The sequence below is a fragment of the Nilaparvata lugens genome, chromosome 1 (genome assembly GCF_014356525.2).
Source record: "Nilaparvata lugens isolate BPH chromosome 1, ASM1435652v1, whole genome shotgun sequence".
Lineage (NCBI taxonomy): Eukaryota > Metazoa > Arthropoda > Insecta > Hemiptera > Delphacidae > Nilaparvata > Nilaparvata lugens.
Window position 1 is genome coordinate 89,655,679 of NC_052504.1, and position 20,057 is coordinate 89,675,735.

The window sequence follows — 20,057 nt, forward strand, 5'->3', positions numbered from 1 at the left end:
CTATGTTATTATTTACAATTAGGCCTACAGTAATGATGGACCTTCCGGTTGAGCTCTCTTGTCTTGAACTGTTGATAACCTCTCTCAATATTTTTCTTTGATATAATAAAGGCTACTGTACTCTATGCCCACATTCCAATTGCATTTACTGTTATGTTATTTTGAAACAAATATGCAGGGCCACTTGCAATCTATACTTTGGTTCTCTTTAATCAACATCATTACTCATTTTTATCTTACTGCTTCTCAGCTTCTTAAAACTATTGTAGTCTATTATCTACTTTGAAAGTTTTTCTCATGATAATATTATAATGAATTATTTATGAAGCTACTTTTGCTCTAAAATATGTTCATAAAATTGTTTTCAACTAACAGCGTCTATAAAAATTATTGCTAACATAGTTCAAAGGTAGAATAGAGAACATTTTCCTATTAATCCATAACTTTCATTATACAGTATGATTCACAAGATTCAGCAGTCCTTCATGAGCTAACCTTTTTTATTGCGGTTCCTATTACTGCTTTATTGTATTGAAGATTTATAGTGCCGGTTGCACAAAAGCCGGTTAAGTTTTAATCGTGATTAATTCCACGAGAACTAATCAGAAAAGCCGTCTTATCAAAAAGGCCTTCTCTGATTGTTTCTCGTGAAATTAATCACGGTTAAAATTTAACCGAACTTTGTGCAACCGGGCCATAGACTTCATGGTAGCCTATATCTAGAAATTATAAAATATCCCAGTTAAACTAATGTTAAATCTATTTTTTCAGGAACAGAAGCCAATCCCAGAAATCCAAGATGATGGTAAGATGAATTTCACTTCAACTGTTGCACCAATATTAGCTTAATCTCTAGACTTACATGTAATAATAATAATAATATCTGTTTAGCTTTTATTGGTGGGGAGTCCCTGACTGAAGTCCCACCTCGCCTTAAATGAATCACATTTAAGTCGTCAAAGAGCTTTACGACTGTCATACTTTAGCCAGGACCGACAGTTCAACGTACCACATCCGATAACAAGGAAGTGGCCTTGTCAAATTTTGGTGATGAGCGGGTTTGTACCTGGGATCTCTACGCTGCTACGCAAGCACTCTATATCCAGTAGACCACGGATCACTCCACACTTATTTGTTATGTGAATTTTATCAAAAACTTGAAACAATTATTATTCTTTAATACTCATTTAGGCTATAAGTTATAAACTATTTCTTATGCTTATTTATTTATTATTCCATTACATCCTAATTATAATATCCTAACGGATAAATAGATTCAGTGGTATTGACGATGATTCAAATGCAGATAGTCCTAAAACTTTGAGATATATTCTGGACTGGAAATCATACAAGGTTATCAAGTACCCTTTTCAATTCTATTACCTCACTAGAGCCATTTTCAAGTGTAAAATTCATGTTGAAGTGGTTTTACACTTAAAAAAGGCTTTAATAAATTGAACCTGGCTGTGATTTAATAAAATGAAAAAGGTACCCACTTGATAACTTCTATTTCGATGAATTTAGTAGCCCCATAGAGGGAATATAATATAATAGAATGATCTTTGTTTGTTGAAGTGGCGATGTTTGGACAGTAATGTCCACTCTACCACTTAAACACGCTTTTTGTATAGTTGAGAAGTTGATATTGTGGTAATTATTCATATTGAATGAAAAAGACTAAGAAATTGTCAAAAAAACACATATTTATTGATACTTAGAAAGATCGGTTTCGGTTATTATACCATTGTCAAACTCTGATAAACTATAAACTCATTATAGTTTATCAGTTTATCGGCTGTTTATAGTTTATCAGTTTTTACTGATAAACTATATGGAGTTTATAGTTTATCGGCTTTATCAGTTTTACCGGTTTATAGTTTATCAGAGATTGACAATGGTGTAATAACCGAAACTGGTCTTTCTAAGTATCAATAAATCTGTGGGTTTTGACAATTTCTTAGTCTTTTTCATTCAACTTGAACACGCAATAAGGAAGTGAGTATATATGCTTGGACTGAGTTCTTTAGGTGTATTTAATTTTTGTGTTTGAAAGTTATTAATTTATATAAATCTGAATGTGCTCCACCAAATGAATTGAAATGTGATTGTGTTTTACAGAGGTACTCATCAAGATGGCGTGCGTTGGAATCTGTGGCTCAGATGTGCACTACCTAGTTCACGGACGAATTGCTGACTATGTGGTCGATAGTCCAATGATCATAGGTCATGAGGCAAGCGGCACTGTTGTTAAAACTGGAAAGGACGTATCCAATCTTAAAGAAGGTACAATTACTGAACATCGATTTTCAAAATATCCACTAAGATATTATATTGGTATATATTAATATACTCAGATGTCGTCATTAGCGATCTATAATACAAATTTATCAACTCTGTAATCTCTTGAATAAAAGCTCTAATATTTTTTTCGCCATTATTATACCATCTAGTTAGAAACTAATATGCTTATGCTTTTTCCAGGCCCAGTTCAGTGTAAAATACACAAATAACAATAAATAAAACTTACATATAGGGTTATAATGTTCAACCTAAATATGTCTCGTCAGGTTTTCTTCATTTTTGTGAGTTCAGATGCCAAGCTCTCCCACAGTCCCCTCCAGCCATGACATGGCTCGCTCATCGGCCAGGTGAATACCACTTAGTCCCCCTTCATAGGTATACAGTGGGCAATTCACAAAAAGAAGATAACCCGCCGAGACATATATATGTTTAACATTATAACCTATAATATAGGGCTATTAACCCCTATAATATAGGGGTACAGATTATGTACGTTTTATTTATTAGTTTGTTGTTATCAAACTAATTGTTTGTTGTTTGTTGTGTCTTTTACACTGAACTGGGCCTGAAACTAGAAAGCTAAGCTATTTTGGAATAAATTGATAAGAAAAGAATATTGTTTGTGATGATATGACTCTTAGGGTTCAGATATAACTTAAGGTGGTATCCTATTATAACTAATATGATAATCAGCCTTTTATTTTAGTCGACGACTAAATTATTAAAATTATTTCCAACACATTTATAATATGATAATACGAGGATTCTAATAGATACAGATGAATACATTTTGGTACTTGGAAAAGTGATTCAAATCAAGTTCCGTAAAAACAATTGAAATTCGGAGATTTAAAATGAATAGTGAAGAAAAAATATGAGTTATTATAGCAGGCCTAATACTATATAAAAATAAGGCACAAATTGAAATAAATTTGATATCTTTAGCAAAAATCTTTTATTAGGTATTTAATATTTAGATTTTGTAACTTGAATATTTACTGCAATAATGTTGTAAAAGTACTGTGATACTAAACGCTTGCTTCACTTGAATACTCTTTTCGACATTAGACTTGTTTCAAGGACAAAACCAGGAAAAATGAATTGGCTATCGTTCAAAACCTTGTTTATCAACTATATCATTAAACAGTGAATAATTAGAGAATATTATTTTTTCAAGTGAATTAGTAATTATTCTTGGAATTTCCTGGCATTGTGATAGGTCAGTGATAAATGAATTTGTGTAATTGTATCTAGTCCAGTCACTATATATATTGGTGCTTGCAATATATATTGTAGTTCTGATTATTATATATTATTTGGATACATGAGAGAAGTCCAGAACCAATTTCTCTATGCAAAATTTCCTTGTGCTAGATACAGAGTTGCCCAAAAACCTCGTATTTTCGGTTCATTTTCCAGTTTTCACCCATTTCCGCCAAATCCGTTAATCGGACAGAAAAAATTGCTCTTGCCTTTTTTTAGATTAAAAAATTCTGAATAAAATGAGATTATTCGTAACTCTCTATCTCTTATGAGTACTGAATTATTATTTTTCAAAAATGAGTGAAATTTAAAGAAATAATCAATTTTAGTTTTTGATCAATAATATCTTCCAATTGTTTATAATTCAAAATTCCTCTGGGCGTATTTTTGTGCTCTACAATCTGAGATCAGGTAGAGCGCTCTATCTCATTTGGATTTCCAGGTACACCTGACAACAATGCTTCTTGTATTGTGAAAAACACCCAATTTTTAGCTTCAACCATCATCACCAACTAAATTGTCGTCACTTTGATATTTTGCACAATGATATTAGTTCATTTTCTATGAGAATCACCCGTTAGATACACTTCATTTCAGTATTTCCTAGAGGAGAGGCGCGCATAAGGACACCTCAAGGATCAAAATTTCAAACACTCATAACTTTTGACACAATGCTCGGATCTCATCGTACTACATATACTTCATTCTTTTCAGCTCGTCAAGGCTGTCTGTCCAAAATCATGCATCATAAGAGAAATTCGATCGAAGAATGGAAAATTTATTTTTCCTACAGTTACCTTGAAAAGTGGCCATTCCTGCACTGATTACAGAACGGAAAGAATCACTTTTCCGCTCTAGTGCGCAAAGTATTACTTTGCGTACTCTTAATACTTTGCGTATTATCTTGCAGCCATCCCAATCAGCTGTTGATATTGTTGGCGTGTATTTTGAATGTGAATTTGTTCTATATATATTTTTTATGATTTTCAAATAAATAAAAATGATAACTCATTAAATTAAACATTTTGAATATTATTAATTATTCTTGAAATTGAAGTTGCTTTTCTGCAACTTTGTTATGAAGCTCCTCTTCAGGATGGAAATGCATTCCTCAAGACTTCAATCAAAAGTAAGTGTTTTTTCAAATATTTACTAGTAACACAGTGTCAGAACTTCAACAAAGTTATTAATTATTCATTATTTCAAATAATAGTTTTTTTTTCATTCATAAATTGATTGGTTGAAAAATTATTTAGAAATTAAGATTTACTCAAAATTATTCAAATTTTCAAATTCATTGGATTAATTCAATTTTAATTTGAATAAATTATCGATTATCAATTTTCAATTGGATTATGAAGTTTGAAATAAATAGAAATTGTTATTAATAATATTTTCAGCTATCATTTTACCCATAATCAACCACTTCTCATATTCAATGGTAACTGTAGGAAAAATGTGAAATACGTGCAATACGTGCGCAAGTGCCATCATCTGCACTCAAGAAACCATTCCGCCTCGCCTACGGCTCGTGCGTAAAAGTTTCTTTCGGTGCAGCAAACTGTCACTTTGCGCACTAGTTGCACAAATAACTAGTTTAGTGCACTCAAGCCCATATTCTAATGCACAAAAAATGGCCAATTTCTATATTCATATCTTGTGAAATACTACAGATAACATTTCCAAATCTTGTGAGAATGTAGAACACTAATCAAAGACACTAGGCTCCATATTCAGTAAACTGGAAGTAGGTACCTTGATTCTCAGTGTATTAGATTATACATTTATTCATTCGTCAATTCATTCATCCACTCATACATCCTTTCATTAATTTATATACAAGTACTAATCATTAGAAGAGAAAACAGTGAATCCTCAACTATCCGCCCAAAAGTAGATGAATAACAAAGTCCGAAATGAGGTTAGATTTAATTTTCACATTCCAACTTACTTTTAGTTTTAAATCATTTCATCTTCACTTTTAAATTTCCAGTCCAAAAGATGGTTTATTAACCAACGTTCAAGTTTATTTATGAAACCTTTGGAAGATACTGATTCTGTGGTTTCTGTTTTGTTTCGCAGGTGATAGAGTAGCAATAGAGCCAGGCGTCTCGTGTAGAAAATGCCGAATTTGCAAGGAGGGCAGATACAACTTGTGTGCTGGCATGCGTTTCTGTGCGACTCCTCCTTACGATGGCAATCTGTGTCGTTATTATGCGCATGCGGCTGATTTTTGCTACAAGTTAGTATTTCGATAACTTCTTATACTTGAAAAAGTAATTCCATTAACACCTTGTTCCCGAACTTTTATATTCAAGAAAATACTCATTTTTGTATTTCGTTTTCGGATATATTTGCTCCGTTTTACTTTTTGAAATTTATTGCAAAAATGTCGAATTTATTTTATTTTAGAAAGAAATGTATACATCCAATTTCTATGGATATTACTCCTCTAATATGAAACTTGTTCGTATTCAGAGGAGTATACAATTCTGCCCATTCAGCAATAAGTTACTTACAGTAATATTTGTTATTTTTAATAAATTTTACAATGCCAGGTCTGACAAGACTATAGCAAACACTTATGAGAAAAAAAATTGCATAGTTGCCTGTAAAGTATAGTTTATATATAGTTTCGCCCGGTATACGGGCGAAAGTTTTACGTGACAACGACTTTGAGTGGTAAAACAATTTTAATGTGAATATTCATTCCTATAGTAGGAAGAAGGATGAAATAATAGTAACAATTTAAAACATTTATTTATACAAAGAATTATATTTAAAACATTAATTTATACAAATTATACACTGAATTTCATATTAACAAAATTTTATTTTTACCTTCACACATCCTCAACAAAATCACTCTCTCTCTCGCTCTTAGGCGGGCTAACTGTGCTCGATTCAATTTTTTACATAGCAAGTCGCGCTCTTTTTTTCAAGTTAAACAATTATTATGGCTGAGAAACGATTTATACTACTTTTGTGATTGAAAACTACCACAACATTGTGATTACTACAACATAACCCTATCACTTATACCTATTATACTTACACTTATACCTATTCACTTGTACTTATTCACATAACCTATTCACTAAGTAGTGGCGCAGTCGCAGGAGATTGCTCCGTTTCACTCTCTCTCCAGGTGAATGCCTTCGGGTTGCTTTGCTGCTGCGTTGCTCGCCACTGCTCCTATTCGTGCTCTTTCCAGACGACCGTGAACCGAAACGAACGCTCTCTCTCGCTCTCATTGTGAGCGCATAACGTGGGAACGTAACGCAGTTTCTTGAAGTGTCACCCGGCAAACCAATTTATAAGACGTTGTCACGTCAAAAACACTTCTATAATAATAAATTGGATTTAATAATTATACTGAATTATAGCTATGTGAAGAATATTTGTGCAAAAGCATGAAAATGATGAATCATATGGGATGAAATTATTTGAATGGACAGAATTGAGAGGGAAGTGGAGAATAAGAAAGGTTTACGTGAAAGGATTTCAAGGTTATAGTGAGGTCCACGTTATAATGGCAGTATTTGGTTACCAATGGTATTGCTATCCTTGTCTATCATCCAACAAAGCGGATAGCGCTATCTCTTACTCGCTTTGCTCTGTTGCCAGATCATCTTTTAACAATGTAAAATTAATAATTAATTAACAAAATATTTCATCTTAATTATGAAAATTCATTATTAAAAATTATAATTTCTTGCTTAATAACATATAATTGATTATTATAACTAAAATTACATTTAATATTACATCAATAAACCTGTATCAACTACCGTATATACAAGGCATTGACAAGACAGAGGTTCGGCAACGCTGCTCTGCTATCTTTCTTCACTGCTATTATAACGTGGACTTCACTATAGGTGAGAAGGTAAGGATGTGGGATATTGTTTTGATTTTGTGCGAAATAAATAAATTAAATATTTAAAGGATTAAGGATAAAAAGGAACCTGTATTTCCGGTAGGGTGACTATAGTACACATAACACCTCTATTGTGTGTTGAAAAATTATAATCTAAATGTCATGTTTGAAGATGTCTCTCTACTCCAAGGCCAGCTATGCACGTTACCGGTACTGTTACGAGAATAACGTAATAATATATAAAGTTTATATATAATTGAACCTTGACAGGAAAACCTGAGCGTGTGTACCAGCCACTAAACTGTGCAGGGTTAGCGTATCAAGCAATTTTGTAATGATCCTATTAAATAATACAGTAGAACCCGGATAATTGAAAGGATTCGATAAATAATTCGATACAACATACTGTTATGTCATAAATAATTCAAAGTATGCAACATACTTTCTCAAACAAAAGGGGTCAAACAGGGCTCCTGCCTCTCTCCAACCCTATTCAAAATTTATATGTGTACTGCTCTAAAGAAATGGACGCAGAAATGCAGCCCAATGGGAATTGAGCTGGAGGATTCCAAGGTACATACATTCCTCTTCGCGGATGATCAGGTAGTTTTAGCAGAAGATCATCAGGACATGACCTATATGATAATAAAATTGATAGAATACAAAAAATGGGGCTTGGAGGTTAACACAGAAAAGACACAATATATGCAGTTCGGAGGCACAGGACAGGATATTGAAACTGAAAATGGATTGATTAGAAATGTTAAGGAGTACAAGTACCTCGGCGTTGTTATTAGTGATGATGGAAGGGATAGAGTGGATATCATGGGAAAGATAAGGAAGGGAAAAAATATTATAAGAGCACTACATCAAATCCTATAGAATAAAAACATAACAAAAAATACAAAAAAATATATATACCAGGCAATGATTGAGCCAGTCATGACGTATGGGTCAGAAGTGTGGTGTGTGGACAAATCAACTTCTCAAAAACTTCTTTCAGCGGAAATGATGTACTGGAGGAGGAGTTTAGGATTGACGTTGCTGGATCGAATCAGGAATGATATAATAAGAGAGAGAATGAGCGCAAAAAACACGATAATGGATGTCATTGGAGAGAAACAATTGAAATGGTATGGACACCTGCGCAAAATGAATGAAGGAAGACTTCCTTTGAAAGTATGGAATTGGATACCAGCGAACAGAAATAGGCGTGGTAGACCGCGAAAGAGATGGGTATCCAATGTCCACATTCAAATCGAGAGTAGAGGTCTCTTTGAAGGAGACTGGATAAATAAGGAAAGATGGCGATTGGGGTGCGAGAAGCGACATAACTGAAGTTGCAAAAACTCGCTATATATATAATTATATATATATATATATATATTATATATATATATATATGCAACATAACTGATTTCAGTAATAAGTAATAAAATAATATTTTTTTAGCAACCAGTTGATTTTTTAATCCATTATTCCATTTGTAGCTGGAATAAAACACAGTATTATACATATATGTTTAATTAATAAAGTTCAAATTGAAAATATATTATATATTTGTTTTCTAGTGGCCCTGCGCCGACAGGCAAATCTACAGGACCCAGACTGTATATGTGATTATAAGTAAAGTCGCTCTCCCTCACTTATTAAAACATATTTTCAATTTATTAAAATGTATAGGCTTGTTTGTAAATTCATTTTTCTACACACATCATGTTAATAGGATATTTCAGCCTGTGATGGTTTAACAGAAAAATTAATTATCTGAAATGGCTCCCCCCCTTTTTTTGGTTAACCGGAGTTCTGTAATATATAACTCTTATCATAGAGAAAATATAGCATAGGAAGATATCTCATGGTATAGGTTGCTTATGATCCAAATTTCAAGCCGACTACTGTCCATTGTTGCTGTTTTGGTCGGGTGAGATTGTAAGGCCGGGATTACACGGTCAAATGTTTTATAAAAGATGATGACCATCTTTTATAAAAGATTTGAATACTGATTCTGTTATAAAACATTTCGGACCCGTATTACACTGTCAAGAGATCTTTGTCAAAGATCTTTGTATTTTTTAATTCAACTTATCAAGTATAAACTTTTTATTTCAATTGTTGTAGCAAAACAATGGATGATGAAGAATTCTATTCCTGTGCAAGTATACTTAGTGCTGTCGTGTCAATATCACTTATCCTGAAAAAAGACAACGTCGTCGTAATCGTCGTGTTTGGGTTAGACCATGGATTGGAAGACGTAATTGTAGAGGAATTCATCATAAGGAATTCATTTATTTTCTTCTTGATGTCATCATGTGTACATCCAGGTCTTACAAGGTTTATATTTTCGGCAATTCTTTTATAAATTGATTGTCTTAATAGTCTATTTTTATAATATTGATGTTTAGGATTAAATAGACTTTCATGATTTTCATATTCGGAAATAAGGAGCATAGTGGTTTCAACACACCAAGTGTACTTCGAAGACATTTCATTCAAATTAAAAACTAACCTGAAATAAAACTAACCTCAATCAAATTAACATCACCTGAAATTCAGAATCTCAACTTTTATAAAAGATAATGCCAACCTATTATCTTTGATAAAAGAAATTTTATAAAAGAAATCTTTTATAAAATATGGCCTATTAGACTATCAAATAAATGTTTGTCAAATATCTTTTATAAAACATTTGACCGTGTAATCCCGGCCTAAGAACGGCACAGTATGAGGGACTACCAGCGAAAAAGAACTACAAGGACAATCGGCTTGAGTTAACAGCGAAATTTTGAACATGACCGCCCTATACCATGGAATATTTTCTTAAGTTATATTTTCTATATGCTCTTATACAGTAGCCTACTCTTCTAGCAATTGACCCTGAAAATTTCTAATAATAATTCAATTACTGTTGACTAATTTTGATTGAATATTTCAGGATTAAATTCTCTGATAGTTAAATTAGCAGCTCCTAATATATCAGAAGTGTTGACTTCCATATTTAACAGGTGCCTTGACTTGGGAATATTTCCTGATGAGCTCAAAAGAGTTAAGGTGATACCAGTTCACAAGAAAGGAGATAAATCAAACATAGATAACTACAGGCCGATATGTTTAATTTATATATTATCGAAAATTTTTGAGAAGCTTCTTCACTCGCAATTAGTCAGATATTTTGAAAATAACAGCTTGCTTTCAAACAACCAATATGGTTTTAGAAAGAACCATAGTACTGGTGATAATGTTCTTAGACTTGTGAAGGAAATTATTCAGGACCTGGAAAACCATAAGAATGTACATTTTAGAAGTTTTGATATGTCTCGTGCATTTGATACTGTCAATCATAGCACATTATGTGAAAAACTGTTTCATTATGGCCTAGAACAATCTGCAGTAGATCTAATTTATTCTTACTTATCAAATAGAGTGCAATTCATTTACAAGAATGGGGAGTATTCCAGAGGTGAAATTGTTAAGTGCGGTGTACCACAAGGTTCTATCTTAGGACCACTCCTATTTATAATTTATATCAATGATTTGCCTAGTTCGATAAATGTATGTAATAGAAATGGCCTTTCTTATTTGTATGCAGATGATTTAGGACTGAAAGTAGATTATAAGAGCAAGGAAAATTTACAGGTAATGCTCACTGAAAATACCTCATTGATAATGATTGGTGTGCGGCTAATAATTTGAGCTTGAACGTTGACAAAACAATTGACATGAAATTTAGCTTTGATAGGAGTACAACAGAAATAACATCCATGAAATTTCTAGGAATGATGCTGGACACGAATTTAACATGGAATGAACATGTTAGACACATTTCAAAAATAATTAACAAAGGCATCTATCTTCTTCGGAGACTGAGCCAAATTGTAGATACCTCAGTATTAATGAATGTGTACTTTGCGCATATTCATAGCCATCTAATTTATGGCATTCAACTATGGGGAAATTCCTCATCCTCCCATGTCTTGTTCAAGCTTCAAAAAAAGGCCTTGAGAATAATATGTAAGAAGGGCCCTCTCACACCATGCAGAGATTTATTTGTTAGTATGGGACTGTTGACAGTGCCATCATTGTATATACTGGCATGCCCAACATCAATGAAGAAAACTATTAGTGAATATGTGTTGAACAGTAATGTACATAGCTATGGAACTAGGCATAGAAATAATATTAGAGTTAATTATTGTCAGTATGCGGGATCGCAAAAGAATTGGCAATACATGTCTATTAAACTTTTTAATGCTATCCCTAATTAGATAAGAGAAAGTAACTGTGTGAGTTTTAAACGATTTTTAAAGAATTTGCTGGTTGGAAAATAGGTAGAAGAGTTAAGGAAGAAGAGTAAATAGATAAGGTAGAAGAGTTTTTCGAAATTCAATTTTGAAAGTTATTTGAGTAGATGTTTGTTTTTTGGACTTGAGAGTGCTAGACAATTGAGTTTAAAAATAAAATAGATTAAAATAATATAAATGAAATGTGATGTATGTATGTGTATGTATGTATATATATATACAGTATTTATATGTGTATGTGTATATATATTTATATATAATGTGCTATTAGACTACCTACTGTAAGTTTGAACTGACGTTGTTATGACATTTTCATGTTTTTGACAATAAATTATTTATTTATTTATTAAAATTCAACCGGCTTTTGTGCAACTGGGCCTTTGTGAGGGAATTTTTGCATTCCTCTGGGAACTAATCTTAATTTACTGTGATTGGATAGAACATTTCTGTATGAATGTTATTATAATTTCTTCTTTCGTAATAATCTGTTTATGCTTTTGTACTCCAGAGCGAAGCTCGGCCCCCGATATTGATTTTCTAGTTAGTAATGGCAAACATTCTATAACAAACATAATTATGATGATGATAATTATTGTTATCTAACAGTAAATATTTCTGGATAGTCACTAAATCCTTTCAAATGAAGAATCACGCGTTACACCAACCAATATACTAGTAGTTCTGTGAACAGTAGACCTCACGCAGTTTTCACATTAACAAGTATCGGATGTCACCTGTTCTAGTTGATTCAGTTGAATCAAAATTCACAGTTGAATCATAATTTACTCTTAAAAACTGTTATTTGTTTTCTCCAAGATCAAAAAATCACTTATGTTAATAAACTCAGTTCACGTTTGAATTTTTAACCCATATGATAATTTATCCAGTTCCGTGATAATCTTTCCATCTGATAAACATATTTCTTGACTATTTTTTCAATCAAGAATATTATAATTCCTTCAGCATTATTTAGTTCATTTAATCATTTTTCATTTCATTTTCAATCACATATTAAATTTGTTTTTCAAATGTGAGAATATTGATACTGATGGTCACGCATCATAAAAAATATTGAAACCATACCTTATAGAAATAGACACGGCCAGACATCTGTGTAATGCATGCAATGAATGCTTGTCAGCTGATTGATTATGAATAATTCTATAGTCTGATTGATCCTATCTTCAAAGTAGATGATATATAATAATATCGGGGACCGAGCTTCGCTCTGGAGTACAAAAGCATAAAAAAATTATTACGAAAGAAGAAATTTTAATAACATTCATACAGAAATGTTCTATCTAATCATAGTAAATTAAGATTAATTCCCAGAGGAATGCAAAAATTCCCCTCACAAAGGCCCAGTTGCACAAAAGCCGGTTAAATTTTAATCCTGATTAACTTCACATGAACCAAATCAGAGAAGACCATTTAAAAAAGAAGGATCTACTGGAATTAATCAGGATTGAAAATAACCCGGATTTTTTGCAACCGGCACTAAGCACCTGATTGAATGATTACAAAAGTTCAACAGCTGAGTCATAACTTTGACACAGTCCCACACACATGAACTCGCTCACTCACTTCCATCACCAAAAGACGATGAAATAATTATTATGAGCTGTTTTTCCAAGGATGAATAATAATGTCCTACAGCGAGTTTTCCCAGGGATGAGACCTAGTGCAATCGAATCTTTATATTATAAACCTACTATGTTCCATATTTCGTGATAATCGTTAGAGCCGTTTTCGAGATCCGGTGAAATACAAACATATAAACATCTAAACATATAAACAGAAGTTGCTCGTTCAATAGTATAGGATAGTGATATCAGAGTATAGAGGAATTCCTTTTCTTTTCATATTATCCTTAAAATTCAAAATTTTAAAAAAAACCTTGTGTATACATCGACGCGCAGTTGAAAAAGGAATATTCCTGTCAAATATCATCGAATTCTATCAACGCGTTTGGCCGTAATCGCGTCACAAACCTTTATAATCAGTACCCTCCATAATTCGTATTAAATTCTTGGTCCCGTCAACAACGAATTAAAGATGTTATACTGTATATCGATAAACGATGTATGGGTGGGTTGTAATCACTTCTATTTTCTTGATATGTTTCAGATCTGTTGGATTTCAAACTGGAGGTAGCCAAGGAGCTAGGGGCCGACCACACTCTGCTCGTAGCACCAAATGACGATGAGAAGGTAGTCACGAAGAAGATCCAGGAAATACTTGAAGGCAACCTTCCTGACATCACTGTTGATTGCAGTGGATTCGAGTCAACCATTAAATTGGGACTACAGGTATTGTACCTTCGTATGGAATTTCGATATTGAATTAACACAAATTAGTATTGTAAGCTAGGACTGTGCAAACGGCTCTTAATGTTTTACGGTCTATAACCTCTCACAGTATTAGGTACCTTTTAACTAATCATAATATAATATGTAAGGTTCTTTTTAGGAAGAAATGGGATAATTGTATCGCTCAAGATCTTGTAGAGAAGGGACTAACACCAAACGAAGCCCATGACCTTCTGGAAGCGACTGAGTCGAAACGCCGACCCCACCGGGGGTGGGAAAATGATGAGAAGATTATGATGATGAAGAAGAAGAAGAAATATAAGATTTAAGGTATACAGGGTGATTCTTAATTATGGTAAAATAATTTAATACGTGATAGTAGAGTAAAAAAGTTCTTATAAACATATATCCATAAAAGCTTCATTAGCGAGCTATACAAAGTGAAAGATTTCGCCCGGAATTCAGTTCCTCTGGTGGAATACACCGATGCTGAATTGTTTGGGGACTACTTTTTGAAAAACGTATGGTGGATTCATATGGAAAAATATGTGAAAAAATGAATAAAACTAATCTGGAAGCTGTAGTGTGAGTAGTTTTTGAGAAAAAAAGTTAAAATATGCAAAAAATCCAAGTAGAAAAACACAGACTTCTACATTTGATGTTCAATGACTTTCTAATGACCAGTAAACAAATAATTTTTCGCAATAAAAATTGTAGAGAATTTAATTCTGAAAAGAATTATGTAAGCTGTGTAAACTAAATTTGAAAAGTTAAATAAAATGTATTCTTATGTAGTACACTAAACCACAAAAATTTGCTGTTTTATGAGGAGAGAACTGATAACTCATAGGTTGTAGCTGATTGCAAATAAAGTATTCGGTTTTTTATTAAAAGTTTTATTTTTATTCGAAAGTAACATATCTAAATGACATTAAACTTATACCAAAAGACTAAAGATTATGATCAAAGTGACCTCCATTGTTCTTAATGCATATGCTCAGACGTCTTCTCATCGATTGTCAGACCCGTTTAAATATTCCAGGAGGCTGCTTCATCATTTCTATTCCGTTCAAAATCCTTAATCGGAGTTCTTCAATGGTATCAATCGGAGTATTGTATACTAAGGTTTTCAAGTGTTCCCAAAGATAAAAATCCAAAGGATTTAAGTGTGGTGACCTAGCTGGCCATGGTACTGGCCCACCTCGACCTATCCATTGATTTTGGAAACCTGTGATTCAGGTGTTCACGAACAGCAACACTGAAGTGTGCTGGATCTCCATCATGCATAAACCAAATGTTGTGGCGCAACTGAAGAGGTACATCTTCAAGTAAGATAAATAGCTCCTCTCTCAAAAAGTTTAAGTAGATTATGCCATTAAGCCTGGGAGGAAGCTGGAACAGAATTAGATGATCTCCTATGATTCCTGTCCATATGTTTACTGAAAACTGATATTATAGACGATTAAGATTGATGGCATGAGGATTCTCAGCTGCCCAAATATGTTGGTTGTGGACGTTAACAATAGCTGTTCTTGTAAAGTGTGCCTCGTCGGTAAATAAAACGGTTGTTTAAAAGTTTGGGTTAACAAGTTTTTTTAAAAACCATTGGCAAATACCAGCACGGGGAATACAGTCTCGTGGCAATAGAGTATGAACTTTCTGGAGGTGGTATGGATGTAATTGTTGCTCTCTTAGTATCTTCCAAATAATAGATTGATTGACATTAAACTGCACTGACAATTCTCTCGTGCTCTTCTCTGGATGTTCATAAATTTCATTAAGAACTTTTTCCTTTAACTCATCAGTCCTAGTGGATCAGGGTCTGTCTACATAAATGTGCTCTTTAGACATCAAAGAACCTGTTTCAGACAGACGTTGATGAATAGTGGCAAAAAACCTTGAACTTGGTCATACACTTGGATACAAACGTCTTGCTTCAATACTATTACAGTGTCCCATCCCATACATTAAATGCATGTCAGCTAATTCGGAGTATGAATAATGTCTAAAATTACCTGCCATTTTAAAAAACACTTAACACAAAAAAAGCAAAGTGAAATAGTTACAAATAACTGGTTAATAGATTAAACAAAAAATACAGCACGGTTACAGTAGGCCCAACTTACAGTTTGTTGTTTTGTTCAACAGTGAGCTAAAATATTTCTGAAAATAATTTTCAGATGATAATCTCTTTTAAATATTTTCTTATTTAAAACAAAATAAATCAGCTGCTTTGGAACAGCTGTTATTTAAATCCATGTTTTATTTGCAATCAGCTACAACCTATGAGTTGTGAGCTCTCTCCTCATAAAACAGCAAATTTTTGTGGTGAAATGTAGTACATAAGAATACATTTCATTCAACTGTTATTTAAATTTAGTTTACACAGCTTACATCATTCTTTTCACAATTAAATTCTCTACAATTTCTATTCAGGAAAATTATTTTTTACTGGTCATTAAAGAAAGTTATTGAGCATCAAATGTAGAAGTCTGTGTTTTTCTAGTTAGATTTTTTGCATATTTCAACTTTTTTCTCAAAAACTACTCACACTACAGCTTCCAGACTAGTTTTATTCAATGTTTCAGATATTTTTCCATATGAATCCACCATACGTTTTTCAAAAACTAGTCCCCAAACAATTCAGCATCGGTGTATTTCACCAGAGGAACTGAATTCCGGGCGAAATCTTTCACCCTGTATAGCTCGCTGATGAAGCTTTTATGGATATATGTTTATATGAACTTTTTTTTATTTTTCCTTCACTATCACGTATTAAATTATTTTACCATAATTAAGAATCACTCTGTATAAGAGATCAGTTGTGAACCAGCCTGAAATGTAATCGAATTTTGATTAGAGAAATGATCTGTGCGTGATTTATCACAGTACACTGCGTGCAAGATTATAATTCTCAACTGTAGAGTAAATTCATTGATATACATTAATGTTTCAATTTATAGGCCACCAGGAACGGAGGAACTTTGGTGTTAGTAGGAATGGGCGCACAAGAAGTGAAACTGCCTCTTCTGGCTGCAATGTGCCGAGAAGTTGATATCAAAGGAGTATTTCGTTATGCAAATGAGTAAGTGAATTTCGCCTTTCATATAAAATTGGACATTCATCATGAAGTGTAAACATAACCTATTCTTGGACAATTTCTATCTAAATTTGGGGAAGGAACAGTTTTGGGCTTTAAGCCTGTTGTTCCTACCCAATCATTCATAGTTGAGAATGATGTATCAATGTATAAATAAATAAATATACTTTAGAAACTATTCAGTTAAATAATTTGTCAACACTAATTTTTTTTATTAGTTTTATTTGCAAAGTTTTGAAAATTTCATTAAATAGCTTATTTATTTCTAATATTGGGGCAGCAGGATACCTCCCCCATTATTTATAACCCTTATGCAAAAATATTATTACGAGATAAGCATATACCGGTATTCATATTCAAGCAAATTGATTGACATTTTTAAAATGAATCACTTGGTATCTACCTTTTTACTTTCCTTGCCCTATTACCATAGGTAAGGAAAGTATTGCTTTCCGAAAAAAATTAAGGTACCCCAATTTCTAAATTTCTATACGTTTTAAGGTCCCCTGACTTTATTTATTAAAACTGGTTTTTGGGTATTGGTCTGTATGTGTGTGTGTGTGTGTGTGTGTGTGTGTGTGTGTGTGTGTGTGTGTGTGTGTGTGTGTGTGTGTGTGTGTGTGTGGTGTGTATGAGTGTATGTGCGTCTGTGTACACGATATCTCATCTCCCAATTAACGGAATGACTTGAAATTTGGAACTTAAGGTCCTTTTACTATAAGGATCCGACACGAACAATTTCGATCAAATGCAATTCAAGATGGCGGCTAAAATGGCGAGAATGTTGTCAAAAACAGGTTTTTTCGTGATTTTCTCGGAAACGACTCCAACGATTTTGATCAAATTCATACCTAAAATAGTCATCGATAAGCTCTATCAACTGCCACAAGTCCCATAACTGTAAAAATTCCAGGAGCTTCGCCCCATCAATGCAGATAGATTCCCAATTATCAGGCTTCAGATACAATTGAAACAAAAAAAATCAAGTGGAGTAGATTGAGCATGAAAATCTCTACAATTAATGTTCAGTAACATTTTCACCTAAAATTTAAAATAAGCTTCAAATTCGAGAAAATGTGATTATTCAATTGCAAATTATTGTTGATTCTATTAAATCATTCACTATGAAGAGATAGCAGACCTCATGTGTGTCTCCAGCGTTATTGCCCTGTCACCAGCTGGCTCAAATCTTTGAATAGTAGACTTGAGATGCGCGGGAACACTAGCGTCAGGTGATCAATTTTCATAACGGCAAGGAAAGTTGTGTGAGTGCGCCACACCAGAGTTTTACTCTAATATTGGCGTATGAAGGAGGCTCCTTTTTTCTTTTATATTATTTATTAATTGTTTTATTGACTCACATCATGTTTCAGCATTAAGGCTATTTCCAAGTGTTGAAATTAATTAATAGGTTACCGACCTTACCGTAATAAATACGATTTCATTAGTGGAAAAGTATGGATATGCATAAGTGTATAATAAGTTGTATATTAGGTTCAGCTATCATTTATTTATTCAGCGTGTGGCAGATACACAACTCATATTAAGCTCGAATGCTTCATATACACTGTATATTTCCAATTTCAAGATTCTCAATATATGTAGTTCCATTTCAGTCTCAAATGCCTACATATACACTGTATATTTTCAATTTTTTTGAAATGTTGTGTAGGTTTTTGGTCAGGAGAACATAAGTTTGCCTGACCGCCATTATTTGATAGTCCATTTAGCATTAACCAATATGCACCAATTTTTGGAAGCGAATAAGCGTTTACACATATTTGAATTATGAAACTGATTTCTAGAAAACTTTTGAGGTTGAATTTTAAACTTTGAATTTTCATAAAAAGAAACATTTTCAAAATCATCTTCACCATCAGGCTAGGCGCACACCAGTTAGTCAAGACACGACATGATCAGACACGTTTAGTCACAATAATTCACATAGTTGCTTATGACGCAACTCACACTGATTAGTCATTGCAATTAGACATGTCTTCATAAGCAACTATGTAAAGTATTGTGACTAAACGTGTCTGATCATGTCTTGTCTTGACTAACTGGTGTGCGCCTAGCCTTACAAATGTCCAAAAGTGCTTCAAATAAGTGCTTGAAAATTGTCACATAAAAAATAACTTTATGTATTTTATGTACTGTATCCAACAACAGTTATTCTTTGTTCACAGCTATCCGGTTGTTTTATCAATGATATCTTCAGGCAAATTGAATCTGAAGAAGCTGATAACACACAAATTCAATCTTGAGGAAACACTGGAAGCTTTCAACACAGCCAGGACTGGGAAAGGCAATCCTATCAAAGTGATGATTTACTGTGATAAAAATTTGAATCGATGAATTTTTCAAAACGTATTATTCCATGGTTAGTTTAATTATTAAATATCATTTATTATTTAGTTCAACTGTAGATATTGTTGATTTCCAGTTACATAATGATTGGAACAGATACATGCGGTTGAGTAGTACATAAGACTGTATTATAGATATATTATATAAGTTTACATTTTAAACACTGTACTTGTCGCGTTTAATACTACTAGTTTCAGAGAAAATATATTTTTGTTATGATGTTATTAAATAAATATGAAAAAGCAAGTGAATTGTATTATGCTTGAATTTTTTGCATTTATCCGTAATTGGAAAAAACATGAAATAGGCAACCAATGTTGGCTTTTTTATGCAACCATCAATTTGAATAATCAGATTAGATATAATGGAAATTAAGCTATTATTCAAAAATTTTCTATGAACATTTTTAATTTCTCAAAAAATCTATTGTTTCATGAACTAAAAACTAATTAAATTTTTTTGGCTACTTGTTTTACGAAATTGTCGCAGGAATAGGTCTACATTTCAAGCAATACATACAAGCTTACATTTCAATT

At 32.8% G+C, this 20,057-nt stretch overlaps 2 protein-coding genes across 2 annotated transcripts in view; both read left to right on the forward strand.

The window, feature by feature from the left end:
- LOC111060726 (EARP-interacting protein homolog) overlaps positions 1-384 on the forward strand; it is an 11,665-nt gene extending 11,281 nt beyond the window's left edge. The window contains exon 4 of the mRNA XM_039445099.1: positions 376-384. Coding sequence (XP_039301033.1) covers positions 376-384 — 9 coding nt within the window. The remainder of the gene's footprint in view (positions 1-375) is intronic.
- Positions 385-648: 264 nt separating this feature from the next.
- Positions 649-19,777, forward strand: LOC120356251 (sorbitol dehydrogenase-like). The gene is made up of 7 exons (XM_039445187.1): positions 649-805; positions 2,119-2,283; positions 5,647-5,806; positions 10,450-10,553; positions 13,873-14,054; positions 17,018-17,139; positions 19,341-19,777. Exons 1-7 carry the CDS (start codon positions 751-753, stop codon positions 19,507-19,509), a joined length of 957 nt encoding a protein of 318 aa, XP_039301121.1. The 5' UTR covers positions 649-750; the 3' UTR covers positions 19,510-19,777.
- Positions 19,778-20,057: the final 280 nt, after the last annotated feature.